The following is an 18,687-nucleotide window of genomic DNA, read 5'->3' as shown; positions in this document are numbered from 1 at the left end:
TGGTGTTTGGTCACCTCACAGATGTTCATGAGGAGGAAAATGACATTTCCAGAAGGATGTCAACGTCAGCCTGGTTCTTTCCAGTGGCTCAAAGCCCTTTCCCTTCTGTCTGCCACATACTCTGCCAAGTCGCGGTGATGGCTGTTCCTCAGCTCCTGAGCCCTGGCTCCAGAGAACTGCTCCCTGAACCTCTGCCTGGCCCCAGGCCTGCAAAATGCCCTCACACCTGGATGGGTGAGCGAGCACAAGCCAAAGACGACCCAGCCTTGTCACCAGGCATGTCACCTTTCTGCTACAGTGGGAAGCTCAGAGGGTGGATATGAAATGGTAACACAGAGGAGCCCCTTTCAACAACCCCCACCCCTTCTTTCTCTAGGCCAGTATTTGCTCACAGTTTTGCCTCCAGCACCTGACATTTACCCGGAAACATGAATAGGCTTTTATGCCAGCTGCCAGGTGGGTGGGCAGGCAGTGTAGTGAGAAAGCCACAGGCCCACAGCTGCTCTCTATGACTTAGAACCAGCACTCACATGACTGAGTCCTGTCAGGGAGGAGCACAGAGGGGCTATATGCCTGATCTCACTCTCCAGCCCCACTTAACCTGCATCGTCCTGGCTGTCCCAGGTATGAATGTCACTCTGGCAGCCTGGGAGCTTCAGGCAGCTGGGCCGAGGCCTCCCCTCCGTCCCTAGCTGAGCCTGACTACCGCTGGAGGCCTCTGTAAATAGAGAGCCTTGTTCTCCCAGACTCCCTCTGCTCTGGCTTCTGAATTGAGCCCCAGGATACTGGGGTAAGAGAAAAGGACTCCAGCAAAGGAAGACTGTGCCCCTTTATTCCTTCTGGGAGAAATTCATGGAGAGGAGCCAGCACCCATCCCACCCCCAGGGCGGCCAGGCTTGCTTCTGGCCCCCGGAGGCCTGTGGGGGGCGGGGTGTTGGGAACAGTCCTGACCTCAGAGTCAGGGCAGAGGTGTGTGGAGGCTGCTGGTGTCTTTTCTCAAAGCTTCTCCAGGTAGGACCCGGGGACAAAGCCACGCTGTCCGTTCCGCTCCACTGTCCACCAGCCATCCTCTCCTTCCAGGATGACCACCAGAATGTCTCCTGCAGAGATGTCCAGCTCATCAGAATTCTGGGGAAGAAATGGCAAGTGCATGAGCTGGGAGGAGCCTCCTGGGTTGGCTCTGGGCTGGCACCCCTAAACACCCCCACCACCTTGGCAGTATATGCATGTTTGCCTCCCAGGGTGAGCAGACTGCTGAGTCATGCTCAAGTCTTCAGGGTAGTTCCTTTGGAGACAGACAGGGTTCCCCAAGAGACTTGGCCTCCTAACTTGCTCAGGTTGTCATGGAGACCTCTTATCCTGGGCTTCTCTCACTGCTCCAACCGCTGCAGCTTGTCAAAGATGTTTGTCACACCCCAAAGGCAAGCTCTCCCTAAACATACCACACATCCATCTACTGCTACCTGAGTACCCCATTACTCTCCAGGCCTGTACCCCCAGTTAGTGCAGCCCACATCTAGCCTGCCTACACACATGGGTATGCTGGCCTAAGTTCAGGGCCTGCCTTCCAGGTCTACACCCCTCACTTGGGCCATCTCAGCACAGCCGCTCTGTGGTTGCCATGATGACCTTTCCCCAAGGATGTCAGAAAATCAGTTCCGGGGCAGCTCAAGAAATCATTTCAGCCATTATGGTTCTGTGGGTCCACAGCTCGAAAACAAAGCCTGAGCCCCAACCCGTTAATCCACCCGCAGCAGCCCTGAGCGCTCAGCGTGTGGACTCCACGTGTGCAGATCTGAGCAGATACCAGCCCAGCAGATGTTCACTTTGCTGGTCTCTGGTGTAGCCTAAGTGCTCGCACCCCAGGCGTGTTCCCGGGTGCAGGGCGAAGCCCTCACCTGTGCCGTGTAGTCATAGAGCGCCCGGTAGTCCTGGGCCGATGAGTTAAGGTCCTCCTGTGTTGTCTGCACTTCGATGGCTGCATAGACCAACTCATTCCGCTCAGGAGTGGGAGCCAGAGTCTCTGTGGAAGCTGCAAGGAAGGTGAGGCTTGGCTCCTGCCCCCCTTTTGAGGACAGTGGTCCCTGGAGACTGCTGGGTGGGGCTTGATCCCAGCTTCGGCCACGTTCTCAGACAGCAGCAGATCTCCTCCCTTGGGGGCATTAGTGCACCGTCTATGCTATCTAGGTAGGAGCGTCTCTTTCCCACTGGGGTCTTAGGTGGAAGTCATGTTCCCTGTCCGTTATCCCTTCCCCTCACTTACCAGCAGGAGCTTGAGAAGATGTGGTCTTGGGACTTCCATGTAGCAGCCCAGAGAACCTAGAGGTGAGCAGAGGGTAGGCCTGGTGTTACCTCATTGGAAGCAAAGGGACTAATTGGGAGTTCTCAGTGCTCCAGGACCTCTGCCAGCCTGCTGCCACCACACGCCATTCCTGACAGTCCCTTCATTCTCAGAGGCAGCCTTCCATATTCACACTTCTGGCCACCCCACTAGACAACCCCCCCCCCCAGGCTCTGCAGAGGAAATGGCTGTCTTCAGAGTTCAGCTCCCACACATCTTAACAGCCCCAGGCAGTTTGGGCCAAGTCTTCCCTTCCTTGGCCCCGTGGTGACTAGAGCAAGTCACCCACAGGGCGCCCAACTAGGACTACAGCCAGGCCAGCGAGGTGGCTATGTTCAAGCCTGGTGAGTTCTCCAAGTGTCTGGGCTTTGGGCCATTTATAAGCCACCTGAAGAGTGCCACCACTGCTGGCTGATGGTTAAGTCACTACCCTGCCTCATGGTAGGGCCAAATGGACAAGGAAGCCACACTCGGTGCTTGCCCAGGCTTCTCAGCGTAGTCAGTGGTGAATGACCAGAGTGTGAGTAATTAATGCTTGGACCCCCTATACTGAGGGCCGCCTCCCGGAGGGTGGTTTGATCCTGGACTATCTCAGTGGAATGGCCGGCATCTGAACATGGCAGCAGATCTACAGGAGCTGCTCGGCCATGAGATGTGGACGAGTCGCGGGCAGGTGAAGCTGGCCATGTTCAGTCCATCAGTGCCTCACCTCTTTATCACACCGCAGGATGGCTGGACAGTAGGGCTGCCAATCATTGGGGTGACCTCCCGGTCATAGTAGTTCTGATAAGGCACTGGAGCTGGAGAGAGTAAATGCATGAGGCCCAGAGCAGCGAGGCAGGCGCAACTGTACCGGTGTCCCCAGACTGGCATCACCAAGTGTATCTTTGTTGTTGTTATTGTTGTTGTTGTTGTTGTTTGGTATTTTAAGACAGGGTCCCTCCCTCTATGTAGCCCTGGCTATTTTGACACACTGTGTAGACCAGGCTGGCCTCGAGTTCAGAGGTCCAGCTGTCTCTGTCTCCCAAGTGCTGGGATTAAAGGTGTGCACCATGGATTTCTTTTTTCTCTTTTTTAGTTTTAACTATGTGTAGATGTGTGTATTCATGTGGAAGCCAGCGGTGTTAGATTTTTTGTGGAGCTGGAGTTACAAACGGCTGTGAGCCGCCTGATGTGGGTGCTAGGGACTGAATGGTTTCCCTCTGGAAGAGCAGAACGTCACTGTCCCCCAGCCTAGGGCTGGCCTACCTCCACCCAGTGAGGAAGTGTGGTCACCCCAGCCTGGGCGAGGCCTACAGCCAGCCAGCCCTGGCTCCAGAAGTTGAACTCCCCTCAGGCTGGACCTTACCCGGGGGCTCTCTGCCCGTGCTCTTGGACTGGATGAAGCCGTTGATGTCGCCGTCCACATTGCAGCCTTCCAGTGTCAGCCGGACTTCCTCATAGAGCTGAGGGTGGGGAACGAGCAAAGGCTGTGTTCAGGCTTCATCCCGATACCTGCTCTTGCCACAGTCACTCTGGTCCCCAGCCTTGCTGTAATCCTGACTCTAAGCCTGAACCTTCAGGTTTGGTGCTGGCCAGAGGAGCCTTGGTTTGCCAGGCCTGCCAGATGGATGGAGACCTGGCTGATGCCTTTGTTTCCTGAACACCTGAGCTCGGAGCCCTGAGGAGAGGCCCCACCTCACTTGACCTCCATCCTCCAAGGCCCATGACTTGACCTGTTTTAAGATGAAGAAACTCAAAAAAGGAAAGTGGCATGCTGAGGTCACTCAGTGAATCTGGGCTTGGGTCCGAGGGTATCAGATCAGCTAGCCCATGGGCGGGAGCGGTAAGAGGTGCCCTGAGAGATCAGAAGCCAGGGCTCCTGGTGTAGGTGTCAGCCCCCCTGACCTGAGGTAGGATGCTCCCTGGCCAGCTCAGTGAGACAGGAGGAGCTGGGGGAGGGGTGTAAGGGAAGCTAGGCCAGGCTCCCAGGAGCATAAGCCTGAAGCAGAGCCCCTCAGCCCCCAGCAAGTCTTTGCTGTGTTGGGGCACAGCGCTGAAGGGCAGGTAGGAGGAAAAGGCAGACGCAGGGAACACAGCAGCACCGTGTTTCCTGTGCTTAGAGGCTGGGCTAGAGGTCTAGGGACGTGCTGGCTGGCCCCAGCCATGCTGCCCTCTCCTGATAGCACACACCTCATCATCCTTGACGCACTGCATGGAGAGTTGGTTGCAGTGTACCCACAGGGCATTGCGGAGGATGGTCAGCCGGTCAAACTCCTGCAGCTGGAAGGCCTGGTGGGGAGAAAAGGGCAAGTGTTGAGGGGCCAGGCCAGGCAGCCCCAGGATAGCTCAGCTAGGTGACTGGTGCAGGACACTCTGCAGCAGCCAAGTCTCAAGCAAAGACAATCCTGAAGGTCCAGCCCCTGCCTCTAGCTAGGGCAGCAGGAGGGAGGCGGGGCTGTTAGGAGCATCTGTTCGCATCTCCATCAAGTCCTGTCCTACAGGGCCAGCGGGAGGCTAGTGAGGGGCACAGGACTCGGCCCTGTGCTCTGTCCATCCCTGCGGCCCCAGGGTGGGCCTTGAGCTCACTCTGGGCTTTCTGAGGACTATATTGCTGCAGCGAAAGGATCTGGGCCATAAGGCCAGGTGGTAAGTATGGCGACAGGCCCTAGGCACCAGCCGAGCACGTGTCCTGGAGTGGAATGATGCGAAGTGCCGTCCCGCAGCCCCAGCTTCCCACCGCTGGAGGAGGGGGGGGGGAGCCACTTGCCTCACAGGTGGTCCGGTGTTCCTGCTCCCATTCCGTCCTTGCTCTCTCCAGCTGTTCGATGTTTTGTCTGTACACTCGCTCTACAAGCACAGGGGCCCCTTAGGTGAGCCTGGTAACCCTGGGCCTCTCCTGACAGTTCCCATGACAGGAGCTCCTCTGCCCTTCATTCCTGCAGAGGCCCACCCAGCACAACCACCCTCTCCCCCAAGTCCTCAGAGCTCCTCCCCAAGGGCCTGGCTAGCTGCTGGGCAGCAAACACAGCTGCCCTACTGCCCTTTCCAGGGTGACTCTCCACCTCCGTCCCAGCTATGCTCTGAGAGCTGTAAGGACTGGAGCAGAACCCTCTGTGCAGAGGCTCTGTTCCATTTCCTGTGCTCCGTCCCCCCACTTTACAGATGGTAAACTGAGGCTTAAGGAGGGTGCCTCTGCAGGCTGTTGTGCTACAAGCCAGCAAGCTGAAGTTACCATCTGCTGAGGGGGCAGCAGGTGTTGGAGAGGTGGGGCAGAAGGAAGGAGGGCGCCATCCCTGGCATGGGAGGATGGTGAACAGGTGCAGGCATCAGGTAAAGGACAGGAGCCAGGTCCCACGAAGGCTGAGTGGGAGCACTGGTCACTGTGAGGTGAAGGGATGTGGCCCTGTGGCTCTGAAACCCACTTAATGGCCGTGTGACATTGGGCAGCTCGCTTAGCCTCTCTGTGCCTCAGTTTCCTTGTGCCTGTATGCAGTGGCTAAGGAAGAAGCATGCAGAGTGACAAGGAACAGTCTCTGTGCTCTGGGGAGCGTGCCTGGAGTGGCACACGGGACACTGCTGGCAGGTGGGAGTGCACCAGCGGAGGGAAGGACTGGCCAGGCTGCCAGGCCACATACCTGCCTCTGTGGCTGACTCCTTGCACTGCTTGGCTTTGTTCTGGCTCTGAGGAGACAGGAGAGTGGCACTGAGTCCCAGACCAGCAATCCTGGCCCTGGAACTGCTCAGAAGTGACTGGCACTCCCTGGCCACTCCAGAGACATCACCCAGCATCAAAGTATGGGTGGGCAAATTCTACCGTTCACCAGCAGCCTTGTGGCACAGGGGCCTTGCTGCAATTAGAAACCTACAGCATTCAGGAAACACACACACACACACAAATGGCAAATACCAAGACCTGCATAGCTGCTCAGAACCTGGGCTCTGGTCAATCTGGATTCAACTCACCCACAACCCCCTGCCCCTCTCGGGCTCAGCTTTCTGGTCTGTGGAACATGTATATGTTTTAGGGCCCTGGTAGGTCAGTCACCCCTGATCTGTCCAGGGGTTGCTGTGCAGCAGAAGACCTGTGCTGAAGAATAGTCCTTGAGGACAGGCACCATAGCACAGAGTGGACATGGAGAATCAGAAAAGGGTAACCAGTTAGCATGACCCCATATGCACATTCAGCCCAGGACGGCAGCCCTGCCCTGCCTACCGGCCCTGCCCATCACCCCCACCCCACATGATGCCCATCACCCCCACCCCACACACCTTTTCTACTTGCTTCTGGTGGCCGTTGGCACTGGCACGCTCGAAGGCCTGCTCGGCGTCGTCTGCATCCCTGCATTTCTGGTCGTATGCCTTCTTGGACTGAAGGTGTGGAGAAATGCGTTGGGGGAGGGGGGGCTGTGTGGCCCAGGCACCTCTCCCAGGACGGAGATGCAGGCCTGATGCCTCTCCCTATGGAGACTTTGAGCCCTGTCTTCCAGACTCCTCTGCTCTCAGGTGTCCCTCCTCCCTGCTACTTGTGGGTTCCTCAGCTGACAGGACCACTCATGGACTACTACGTGTGGGACTGTCCCTCTGTCCTGCCAGACAATATCCTACAGGGCTTGTGATGATAAACAAGGCCTGGGTATCAGCCTCCAGCAGGCCAATACACATTGTGGACCAAGTGAGGCAAGCTGTCCCAGAATTCCAAGCCAGGACTCTCAGAGAGGCCTCCAAGGCCCTCCCACTCACCTCCATGGTCTTCTTATAGAGAGACAGCTTGTTCTTCTGGACACGGTCCATGACGGCCTCATACTGCAGGAGACATGAGCCTCTGAGCTGGGGGCTCTGGCCTCAAGACGCTCCCCTAGGCCAAGAGGATGGGTTGTCCTTGTCCCTGGGACGTAACAGCCCTCCAAGCTTGTGTTCATGTGTGTCCGTGGCCACCCTCTCCTAGAGATACCTCCTTCAATCCCAGCACTTGGGAGGCTGAGGCAGGAGGATCTCTATGTGTGGGAGGCCAGCCAAGGCTATATATAGTGAGGCCCTGTCTCAGACAAACAAAAATGCAATACCCATACTCAGAATAACAATGAGAAGCTTAGGCAGCAGGTTTGCCTGGTTATGGCCTGCCTCGTTATGAAGCTTAGCTTGACTTGGTCTCCAGCCAGAGACTGCTCACTCACATACACTCATGTTCACTCACATAAGTCCCTAAGCCCTCACTTGCTCACACTGAGTGTCCACGGGCCTCCACAAGCGCACACAGTCCATACTCAGACCTCATACTGTACACCCACAGGCCACACATGCATACACCATGGACATGCCTACCGACTCACGCACACACCACAGGCCCAGCACAACCGTCACCCAGGGCTTCCTGTTAAACGGATAGAGGTGGAACAGCCAGGGCAGAGCGTCACAGACAGGTAGGAGAATCAAAGGGAAAATGCCCCTGGCTTTAGGATTGGAGCCAGTTTGTGCCCTCGGGTTCTGGAGAAGCTCTGGCAAGTCACACAGGCAACAGCACAGCCACAGAAACCTGCATGGGCACCTGGCCAGCCGAGGACACCATGTGTTCCTTTCCTCATGGACGCTGTGTACAGACTCAGCTAGGCCTGGCCTCTTTGGGGAAGGAGACTACAAAGCTCAGCCTAGCCAGGTCTCCCCTCCCACAGCAGGTTTCCCACGTGCTCTGTGGCAGGCCTCAGATCAGAGGGGTCACCTGCTCAAACATCTCATGGGGCGGGGGACGGGGGGACGACTCATCTGCTCAGTAAGGCCGTTTAGATTCCTGTAAGCCAGAGGCTGTCCACATGAACAGCCAGGGTGGACAGCGAACCACGCCTCTGCCTATTAGTAAAGGGTCAAGGCGAGGGATGTAAATTATAGTATCATCCAAAAGAGAAACTGAGGCACAGGAAGGGGAAAGGCCTTTCCTGGATCCCCAGGTGGCCCGAGCTGTGAAGGAGGCATCCCCTAGCCTGTGCTTCCACACTGCCCGCCACGAGGAGCCACTCCACGTATGGCCAGCCCTGCTCTGCAGTCAATGAGAAGTGCCTTCAGGTGCTTAGCTGAGCCTGAAGCCTGCCCTGCACCCTTGAAACTCTCCCCACCCCCTTCTTGAGCAGCCCTGCAGAAGGCTGGCCCCCAAGTCTGCCTGTCTTCAGAACCAACAGTCCTCATCCTCGTGTTCAGAAGCAGCTTCCAGAGGCCACTCAACTCAGGTTGGCTGCTCTGGACACTTGCTGCTGTCCCGCCCCCACGTTTTTGTTTTTTCCTCTTCCTGGCCTGCGGCTAAGCCTTTAGACACCATTGTCGCGTTGGCTTCCGTTGTCAGCTTGACACTGGAAGAGAGGCCCCTCAACTGAGGAATTGCGTACAGTGGATTAGCCTGTTGGCCTGTCTGTATGGCCTTTTTCTTGGTGGTTAATGCAGGAAGGCCCAGCCCACTATGGGGGGTACTATTCCTAGGCAGGTGGGCCTGAGTTATATAAAAACAAAAAAATGTGGCTGAACATGAGCCCAGAAGTAAAGCCAGTAAGCATTCCTTGTGGTCCGTACTTCAGCTCCTGCCTCTATGTTCCTACCTTGAGTCGCTGCCCTATCTACCCTCGGTGATGGAGTGTGACCTGGGAGTTGTAAGCCAAATGGGCCTTTGTTCCCAAGGCAATGGCTTATCACAGCAACAGGAAGCAAACCACAATGCACACCTCCGGTTCATCAAGTCATGCTTCCCAACTGGCCCCCAGAACAGCGGGTGGCCTCTGCCACCATCCCTTCCAGGGTCCCCTGTCTTCCGACCTTTGCCCTCCCTGCCCCCTCACCTTCTTCCGCTGCTCTTTCTGCCTCTCGCGGAACTCCTCCAGGCTCCGCAGCTCCTCGCGCAGGGCCAGGGCCAGCTGGATGTGTGCGCTGCCCACATTTTCTGTTTCTAGGGTGACAGTGTGGCCTTTGCCTGGACCAGTCTGGCATCCTCACGTTTCACCTCCCACCCCTCACATCCTCCCTCAGCCTTTCAGCCTGGTATAGAGCAGACCGAAGCCCAGGAACACCTCTCCTAGCTAGGACTCAGACCCCTGTGGGAGCTGAGGAAACCCTGTGGCCCTGCTGCCCATGTCAGCATGGTTGGAACTTACGCTGCTTCAGGGAGTCAAAGGAGGTCCTCAGGGAACTGCAAAACAGAAGTCTACGTAAGGAGGCAGGCGTGCTGCAAGAGCCTGAAATCCTGCCTGGCCTACAGTACTTTTATTTTTGGAGGGAGGGCCCTAAGCCGCATACACTACTCTGGACTCAAGGGAACATTTGGTCATGGTCATCTTCATGTGAACCCAAAACTGGCATTCTAGAAAACAAAGTTTCCTTTGTAAATTACAAAGCAATCAAACCTGTTATGGTAGGAAAGCCTTATTGCTAAGGCAGGTGTACCCTCCACTCCCTCAAACGCACCCCCACTCCCACCCTGAAGAAGAGGGGGGAGTGTTCCCAGGAAGCTCCCTGCCTGAGGCCTCCCCTCCTGTGCAGGCTCCTGATGCTGCATGGATGAGGCCTAAAGCCTGTGACAGCCCCTTCCAACCCGATGGCCTGGAAGGCATGTGGGGAGGGTGGGGGCTGGGCAGGGGCACAGGCAGGGAGAGCTATGGCAGCTGACTGCTGGCGGTGGGGGCACCGAGGGGAGGGGAAAAAAGAGGCTGTACAAGGCATGGGAGCTGGAACAGTGCTCAGGAGGGGGCGCCAAGTGGAGCGCGTGGAAGCCTGGGCAAGTGTTGGGGTGACCCCCTGGAATCCTAGCACTCAGGCGGCAGAGGCAGACAGGCCACGAGTTCAAGGCCACCCTGAGCAACACAGGAAGCCTCTGTCTCAAACACTTCCAGCCACCTCCCACAGAAATCCCCACTGTGCTCCGTTTACTTGACCCTTATTTTAAAACTGCTTCCTGAGTGTGAGCGTGCTTGGAATAAGAAATGATGAACACTTGACTGAAAAGCCCTCGCTGTATATTGGGGAACAGCAGAACCCGCTGCCCTGTATCCCCTCCAGAGCTGCCCCAGTGCATGGGGTTGCTGAGGGACACACTGAAGTGCCAGCGCACCCACCCCTGGACACACCACTGCTTACTGGTAGATATAGGAGCCCCGAGCAGATACAGGAACCATGAGGAAGAGGCAGAGCTCTCTGAGGCGTGCCCTCCATTCAGATGAGGGGGCAGATAATGTGTGTGAAGCAGCCTAGGAAATCAGTGGTGGCCTCTTACTCTGGTCTCCACATCCACAGCAGCAGACACCTCCCTCACACATATGCAAACTCTGCCAGTCCCCCGGGATATCCTCTGGGCCACCATTAGCCTACCTGGCCCTCCCCCAAGCCCAATTGCCCCTCCTAAGAGCTTTCCCAGAAGCTACAGCCTTGACCCCAGGTAGGAAGAGTCTCTGCTTGGCCACGCCTCAGCTTGAGTCCTTTTCCCTGAGCCCCTCCTGCAGCTGAGTGACATGGGAGAAGATTCACATCAGGCCATGCCGTGAGGGAGGTGTGTGCCTCTGTGCTCCCAGCTTGCACTTAAGGGTACTGAATCTCTTAAGGACACAAAAACAAGTGCATGGTGGCACAGCTTGCCCCAGGGCCCTTAGGCAGCATCTGTAGCCCCTAAGAAAATAAAAATGCAATGGCTTCCTCCTCACCAGGAGGCCTGAGGAAACAGCCAGTTGAGGGAGGGGTGGAAACTGAGGCCAGAGTATGGCCAGGCTCACTTGGGTCAGAATCCACAGAAGCCTTGCTGCAGTCTTTCAGGACCTCTCTGCAGGGTGCTCTCCTGCCCCCTTGTGGTAAAATAGTCATATGGCACCTATCTCATAACCAGTCCCCTGGGTGCCCTTTCAGGGAAACCTACCTGCCTGTGCCTGAGGGTAGGACAAATAGGTTTCACAGAGGCCTCCTCTTCTCCTTGGGCAGTTGGGGAGACTGAGGCCAAGGAAGAGCATCAACCTGACAGGACCCCTGGGAATCCAGGCCTGAACGAGGATTATGTGGTCCTAGTTACTGCCAGGCCTCTCTCCAGACAAGGTCACAGAGCAGCAGCAGCAGCCAGGGAGCCATCGGATATGCAGATGTGCAGGCATCTGCCAGTGACCTACCACTGACCTCTAAGTCTTTACCTTCAGGTGGCTGCTAGGGACACACTGGGTGTGGGAAGGCCAGCTTGAATGAGTCCTGCCTCATTCTCACAAGCCAACATATTGATTACAGATAAGAATTCTGAGGGTCACAGAGGCAAAACACAAACAAAAACAACAAAAAGCCCCACAGCCATGCTGTTAGTAAGAGGCCAAACCTCAGGGCTAAGGGCTGGCAGGCATGCTGGCTCAGGGGCTGACAGCACACACTGTTCTTGCAGGTGACCCAAGTTTGGTTCCAAGCACCCACATCAGGCAGCTCACAGCCCTGGGACTCCAGCTCTAGGCATGATGTCACCACTGGCCTCCATGGGGATCTGCACACATCCACATGGCAGACACCCAAACGTGTTTTTTTAACAAATCTTAATGTGTCAAGGCTAGCCTTGCAGAGGAAGGCAGCGGCTGGAGGCCATGGTGACCCCGGCTTCTCTAGAGCAGTGGGGGTTAAAATGATTCTGCCTTGGTGGCTACCTACCACGTGTCCACATGCGCAACACATCCTGCTCACCTTTTTTGGCTTGGTTCTCAAAAGACTCGGAAAATGTAGCTCAAGTCTAATTTCACAGTGTGAGTATCCCCCACCCAGATAGCATGCACCCCACTAAGTGACATATGATACTTTTACCACATCTTAGGATCTCCAACCCATGGCTGCCTGGCAGCCAAGGTATCTCCCAGTTGGAAGCAGGCCTTGCACCTACGGGCAGCTGGTACTGGGTTCGGAACAGAGTCACCACCCTCTTCGATGACATTTTCATCCTGGGCTCAGTGGAGCAGAGATCATAAAGCACAAAAAAACGTCTGACAGGAGACGCTTAGCATTTAGGTTTGTGAGGGGTGACGGTGCGGTGGGCACTAAGGTGCCCTGGGCTATCGCTGCTCGCCTTTAGCCACAGAGGGATTCACAAGGCACTGGCCCAGCTCCACTCCATCTTCCAAGGTACCCATAGCACACCTCCTGGGGCAGCAAGAGGAAGAGGAGGAGGAGGAGGAGGAGGTGACTGCTTCCTGGGCAAGGTGAGGGTTTGGGCAGAGCCAGAGGACCAGACAGGGGTAGGTAGAGAGAAGGGAAGGGTGACAGTGGCCAGACGACAAGCCTTCTGCAAAGCTGGTCCTGGTGTTGTGGACGGTGTCACAACAGCTCCCGCAACACCTCGCCTGTCTGCACCATGCATCAGAAGGCATGCTGGGGCAAGATGTGAATGAGGTGCGAGAAAGCCCATTCTGACTAAAACTCCCTTTCATTTTGTGGCTCTGAGCCCCTAGCTAGTGTGAGGCCACGAGCCCAGGCAGGAGCACTGGTTTCAGGAGGCTGCAGAGCTGGAGGGCAGCCAGTGGCACTCTCTTAGTGTGGGATATTCCTGAAGTTACTCCCCACCCCCCAGGCCTTTGGTTTTTCTGTCTACTCAACTCTGCTCCCCTGTCTTATAGACGGGGACTGGGTATTGGAAGATGGCCACCCAGCAGACCTGTTCCCAAGAATGAACATTTCCCTCTGTGGACTCACTCAGGTGCTTGGCAGATCTCTAACAGGGAGACAGGGAGAGGGGTCACCAATAGGCAGTAAAGATGACAACCTTTCCCCCTCTTCCTCATCCTCCTAACTGGAGATAAAAGCCTGGTGCGCTTTGTCTTCCACCAGCGTCCCCACCCCTACCCCCCACCCCCCACCCCCATGCCCCTGCTAGCAGACAAGTCGATAAGTTCAAGGGTGGGTCAGGACATGTTATGGTCCTATCATAACTGTTTAACTGTTGTTTAAACTGACCTGGCAAGAGACTGGACTTAGGAGTCCTTGGCGCCTTCCTCTGCTTTGCAGGGTCCTCTCTGTTTGCCTTGCTGTGTGTGTGTGTGTCTTAACAAAAGCCTTCTTGTAGCTGTTGACTGTGTTCTACTCAAGCGGGCTACCTCCTGTGTTCCAGATTCTTCCTGCCTTTTAATTGCTTAACTGCCAGAGAAAACTGAACCTGATCTAGGCCCCCTAAGACTAACAACAGTTTCAAGGCCTTCCAGATCGAAATGGAGGGGATGACCCCGTCTGAACCATGCTCTTGACAGTGAGGCAATCCTGGAGGCTGGCATGGAGGAGCTGCCTGAGGGGAGGATCATCTCAGTGGTTTGAGTTCTTCAAAGTCCAGGCCATGACATATAGCAGATACTCCAAAAATGCTCACCGGACATGGGCAAATGACAAATGCTTGGTCCACAGCTAAAGAACCAGTGCCACACGGGACAGCATCATCACTTTCTGAATGTGTCCATGTGCAGGGAAGAGATAGGCTCCATCCCATTGCAGAAGGGCTCTGATGTCACATCTTTGAGCCTTTGTCCACAAGTAGTCAAAATGGGGATGCCCTCTCCTCCTCCCCAAGGGGCCCCAGTCAGCCCTGCTCTCCTGCCCCAACCCTGGCCTGCTCTGGTCACTTTCTTAACTTCCTGGAGCCTCCTATGGGTTTGTTTTCCCTGGGGTACCCCTTTACATGAAGGCTACCCCCCAGGAGCTTGGCTTCCAGGTCACCACGCAGCTTTCCCCATGGCTGAGGCCATGGCGGGGACTCAGGGGCCAGTCTGAAGGAAATGGGTTAGGAAGCCAAGCCAGCGCCTGTCTAAGCAAGCAGCATTGAGTTCTTCTGACATATATAAGTGCCGCTGTGTTGGGCAGGAGAGTCTACACAGGCTCCTCTGCTCACTGAGCACTGCCAGCTCTCTCTTTTCACAGACAGGGACTTGGGATTCAGACAGGGAGTGACAAAACAAGGCAGGCAGACACTGTCCCTCTAACCTGTAAGAAAGAAGCAAGACCCGCCCAGAGCCTTGACCCCCTGCGACCACTCTTCTACAGTGGGCAGGAGACTGTGTGCCCTCTCCCATCCACAGGATGCCTGCATCGTGCCACTTGTTGGTGGCATCTCCCACTGCACTGTCAGCCATGGTGACTCACAGCCCACTGACTATGCCTCACACAGACGTGCCGGGAGTTGCACCAGGCAGGAGTAGCCCCCATCACCTGGCCCTGCTGGCTTGAGTGAAGATGCCTGGTGGCGCTGTGTACCCTGCTCTTCCCAGAACACAAACTCGTATAATACCCTGACCTCAGAATGCCTGAGGACAGGCCGCAGGCAAGGTCCAGACGCCCCTGTCCTGTCCCTGTCCAGTCTGCCGCACCAGAAAGACCCAAGCCCTGAGTAAAATTCCAAAGGTTCCTCAGAGGAAAGGGAGGAGCCCGCAGCTCTTACTTGATCTCCGTCTGGCCACCGGCCTTGCGTGCGATCTGCACCAGCTCCTTCCCGTACCTCTCCTCAGCCTGGGCCCTGCAACAACAGAGCAGCACTGTGTCTCCATCACCACTGTGGGCCCGAGGAGACATGCGCAGAACCCGAGACATGCGCAGAACCCAAGTTCTCTCATCATGCTTTGCTGACAAGGTGTCTATTGAAGAGCTTGGGCTCCATCTCCTTCTGGGGATAAATGTCAGTTGAAAACAGGCCTGTCCTGATGGCTGCTGCACCATATGCCCCTGGGGGAGGCCCAGGCCTAGGGGCCGCAGAAGACAGCAGAGCTCTCTGCCTTTGTGTGTGTGAGTATGCGTGCGTGAGAGAGACAGTGTATGCGTGTGTATGAGTATGTGTGTGAGAGACAGTGTATGTGTGTGGTGTGTGCATGTGTGAGTGTGCATGTGTGTGAGTGTATGTATATGTGTGTATGTTTATGTGTGTACATATGTGAGTGTGTGAGTGAATATGAGTGTGTAAGTGTATCATTGTGTGAGTGTGTGCATGTGTGTGTTCATGAGTTCAGGAGCATAGGTGCATGTGAGTGTGCAAGTGCACAATGCCTCTGTGAAGGTCAAACGTCAACATTTTTACCCTTCCCCCACCCCTGCTAAGATTTCATACATGAATATACTATATTTTGCAGAGACTGGTTGCTTTATTACTTACCATATGTCAGAGCCCTGGCCTATGAATTTCCGGGGATTCTCCTGACACTGCACCCCTCTTGCTATAGAAGGGGATTTGAACTCATGGCCCCATAATTGCTTAACAACTGATTTACCTCATCTTTAGCTCTTGGCTTTTGAAAACAGGCGGCCGCTGGGCTCTTGGGGGGGTTGGGAGGCTGGGGAGCTGGGGGGTGGGGGCTGGGGGGCCGGGCATAACCATGCCCCTCCCCACCCTCCCTGACCACCCAGCCCTCCCTGACCTACCTCTGCCTGAGCAGCTCCTCCACATCCTTGCACATCTTCCTGCCGTCCAGCAGCCGCTGCAGCAGCACCTCATACCCTGTGTGGGCCGTGAAGTCCCTGCACTGTAACACAGGACACTCGTGAGAGCCCCAGTCGAGCAGCAGGGACCCTGGAGACAACCTAAGAACAGCTTCTCTCTGGCCTCCATGTCCCTGGTCAAGGTCAAGCACTTACAGAGTGGCACAGGGCACCACCCCAGAGGTGGAGGTTCCAGAACCACAGCTGATAGGGTGGGGGCTGCTGAGCTTGGCATCAGCCCTCAAAAGTCTAAGACACAGACACTGGAGGGAAGAGAAAGGCCCCACCGAGGCTCCTCAATGACAGGCAGACCCCAGATTTCCTCTCATGGAAGGCCTGGTGTGGCTCGGGCCCTTACAACATGATGACATCCGCTAAATGAGGAAGCAGGTTCAGGTGCCGAGAACACCAGCTGCCTGGCTCAAGTTTGGCTGCATCCCCAGCCGTGAATCATCTCTTAACAGGGGAAAGGGGCATCTCTGGGGATTCTGGGAAGCAGTTGACCTTGTGCCTAGGCCTTGCCAAGACAATCCAGGTGACTCCTGACCAACTTGAACCTCATGTCTCCCGCTAGTGGGTTCTGAGCGGCCATTGTGGGCAACCAGAGGACAGAGGAAGAGTTCAAGCCTAGGCCTCCCACTGCTGGCTCTCCTGGGTCCTGTTTGTGTGGCTGACTACAGCCTGTGGGAAACTTGAGAGAAAGCAGGGACATCTGTCTCCCACACTGGGGTCTCATAGTCTCAAACCCTCCAACCTTGGGTGGACAGGGGAGATTTGGCACCAGCCAGGTCTGTCTTTTTTGTTTCCTCAGATCCTCTCAAAACCCCAGTGATTGAAAGGAATCTCAGTTTCCCTGAATACATGTCCCAAACACACCCACGGAACCCATCAGAGGTCAGTGAGTCTCTCCAGGGGTCACTCGTACTTAACCTGTCTCCTGCCCATGCCCAAGGCACCTCTCACTCAAATTACTAGTGTGTGGGGAGCATGGATGAAATTAAAATCAAGACGAGGGCTGAGGGCACAGCTTAGGTGTAGGGTGACTGTCGAGCATGCAAGAAGCCCTGCGCGACCTCTCCAGTGAGCTCCCTGCAGGGGCACCTGGCGTGCTTCCAGGCCTACAGAGAATCAGACACTGACTGGGGAAGAGGACAGAGGATGCAAACGGGCATTTGTTCCACGCGTTCCTCAGCCAACTTGGAAGGGGTGAATCTCTCTGTGAGATTTCAGCCCCCAAGCTCACATGCCCTTTTTTGACAGGGCTGGGCCAGGACCACCGCCCACAGGCCACTGAAATGTGGATCTAGGCCTTAGCTGGCTAGCTGAGACCCCCAGAGCCGCTCCCCCTAACTGAGAAAGTTGTCCCTGCAACCTGCTACAGGCTTATTTGGAGCAGGCATCTTCCACCCCTGATCTCTATTCCTGAGTGTAGACTGCACCATCCTGAGCCAGGCTCCCTTATTTAATTTTTTATTTATTTATGTCTCTTTATTATTTTTTATGTGCATTGGTGTTTCGCCTGCATGTATGTCTGTATGTAGGGTGTCAGATCTTGGAGTTATAGACAGTTGTGAGCTGCCATGTGTGGGTGCTGGGAATAGAACCCAGGTCCTTTGGAAGAGCAGTTAGTGTTCTCAACCTCTGAGCCATCTCTCCAACCCCTTATTTATGTCTTTTAAGGGCAACCACTTGCTTGTGAGCTTAAATCACAGCTTGCCACACTCGGCCTCTGTCCCCCCTGGGGACTCCCAGGTCAAAGCCTATAGCATCATGGGGAAAAATTAAGTCAGAAGCCACAAACCCCTACCCTCCCCTTTCCTGTGGGGTCACTGGGCCGAATGCAAGCATTCAGGCCACAAACCCCAGACCCCAGAACTGTGATGGATCCACCAAGTGCCCCTCAGCCTTTAAGAAACTGAGCCCCAGAGAAGGAAAGAGCTTGCCTGGGGACAAATTACAAACTAGAACTGAGCCCCTCAGAGGCCTGTTTCTCCACTGTGGCCTTAGGAAAACTTGCAGGAAGGGTTAACAGGGTCTATACACACACATACACACACACACACACACACACACACACACACACACACACACACACTGTCCAATCCTTACTCTCTAAGGCATCTTTCTGTCCCCTGGGCCCCAGAGTAGAAAAGGAAAACCAAATCAGACTTACAGCAGCCATGCCAGAGGACATGAAAGGCAAGCTAGGCACCCTGTAGCCAGGTCTTCAGAGCTAGACACCCTACAGCACCTGCCGTAAGCCGCAGACTCCTGTCCAGCCCCCTGTGTGCTGCTGTGGCATCAGAAAGAATGAGCCACAGTCACAAGTGACCCAGCTGTTCTAAGGAAGTGTCCAGTCCCTCAGGGCTGCCCGCCTTGCCTCTCTTCCCTGCCCACCCACAGTCCCCTCCCTCCTTCACCCCCACACCGGCCACCTTCTCGAAGGAATAGGCGTTTGTTCCCTGCTCATTGTAGAAAGGAACCAGTCAGTCAGAAGGCGCACCATCTACCCAAGGCCGCAGCGTCACCAGGGGCGCCCTAGCTTGCTTTCTTCTCTCTCCACCTCCTGTCCACCTGTCCACAAAATCCTGCCCATGATTGGACCTTAAAGTATGAAAACAGAGCCCCGTCTGGGACTTGAGGCAGCTCAGAGGTTAAGAGCACTTACTGCCCTTGCAGAGGACCAAGTTTAGCCCCCAGCATCCATGTCAGGTGTCCCACGACCTCCTGTGACTACAGCTCCAGGGAACTGGCCTCTGCAGGCACCCACAGGCACATGCGCGCACACACATAAATAATGAGACAATCTTTAAAGAAAATGAAGCCCTTACTTGATCCACTACCACCAGGCATTTGCGGTGAGAAGGGCTTTGCAGCTGTGAGTGTGGATCTTCTGCAGCCCCAGGCTACAGGGAGAATTCTAGAATTTTGGCTAC

At 55.5% G+C, this 18,687-nt stretch overlaps 1 protein-coding gene across 5 annotated transcripts in view; it reads right to left on the bottom strand.

The window, feature by feature from the left end:
• Positions 1–811: 811 nt before the first annotated feature.
• PSTPIP1 (proline-serine-threonine phosphatase interacting protein 1) overlaps positions 812–18,687 on the bottom strand; it is a 44,816-nt gene continuing 26,940 nt past the window's right edge. For 3 of the 5 annotated variants that reach the window (XM_084782285.1, XM_084782287.1, XM_084782284.1), the window contains 14 exons: positions 15,695–15,795; positions 14,724–14,798; positions 9,454–9,488; positions 9,142–9,248; positions 7,064–7,126; positions 6,593–6,691; positions 5,959–6,004; positions 5,091–5,170; positions 4,514–4,612; positions 3,690–3,786; positions 3,051–3,141; positions 2,264–2,319; positions 1,899–2,032; positions 812–1,128 (listed from right to left, as the gene is read on the bottom strand). In XM_084782285.1, coding sequence (XP_084638411.1) covers positions 997–1,128; positions 1,899–2,032; positions 2,264–2,319; positions 3,051–3,141; positions 3,690–3,786; positions 4,514–4,612; positions 5,091–5,170; positions 5,959–6,004; positions 6,593–6,691; positions 7,064–7,126; positions 9,142–9,248; positions 9,454–9,488; positions 14,724–14,798; positions 15,695–15,795 — 1,215 coding nt within the window. In that variant the 3' untranslated portion in view covers positions 812–996. Of the gene's footprint in view, positions 1,129–1,898; positions 2,033–2,263; positions 2,320–3,050; positions 3,142–3,689; positions 3,787–4,513; positions 4,613–5,090; positions 5,171–5,958; positions 6,005–6,592; positions 6,692–7,063; positions 7,179–9,141; positions 9,249–9,453; positions 9,489–14,723; positions 14,799–15,694; positions 15,796–17,924; positions 18,026–18,687 lie in introns of those variants that run through there. The other 2 variants (XM_084782286.1, XM_084782288.1) reach the window with 2 other exon arrangements.

This window comes from Acomys minous, assembly GCF_964271855.1.
Source record: "Acomys minous genome assembly, chromosome: 5".
NCBI lineage: Eukaryota > Metazoa > Chordata > Mammalia > Rodentia > Muridae > Acomys > Acomys minous.
This window is presented reverse-complemented; position numbering and strand designations above follow the sequence as displayed.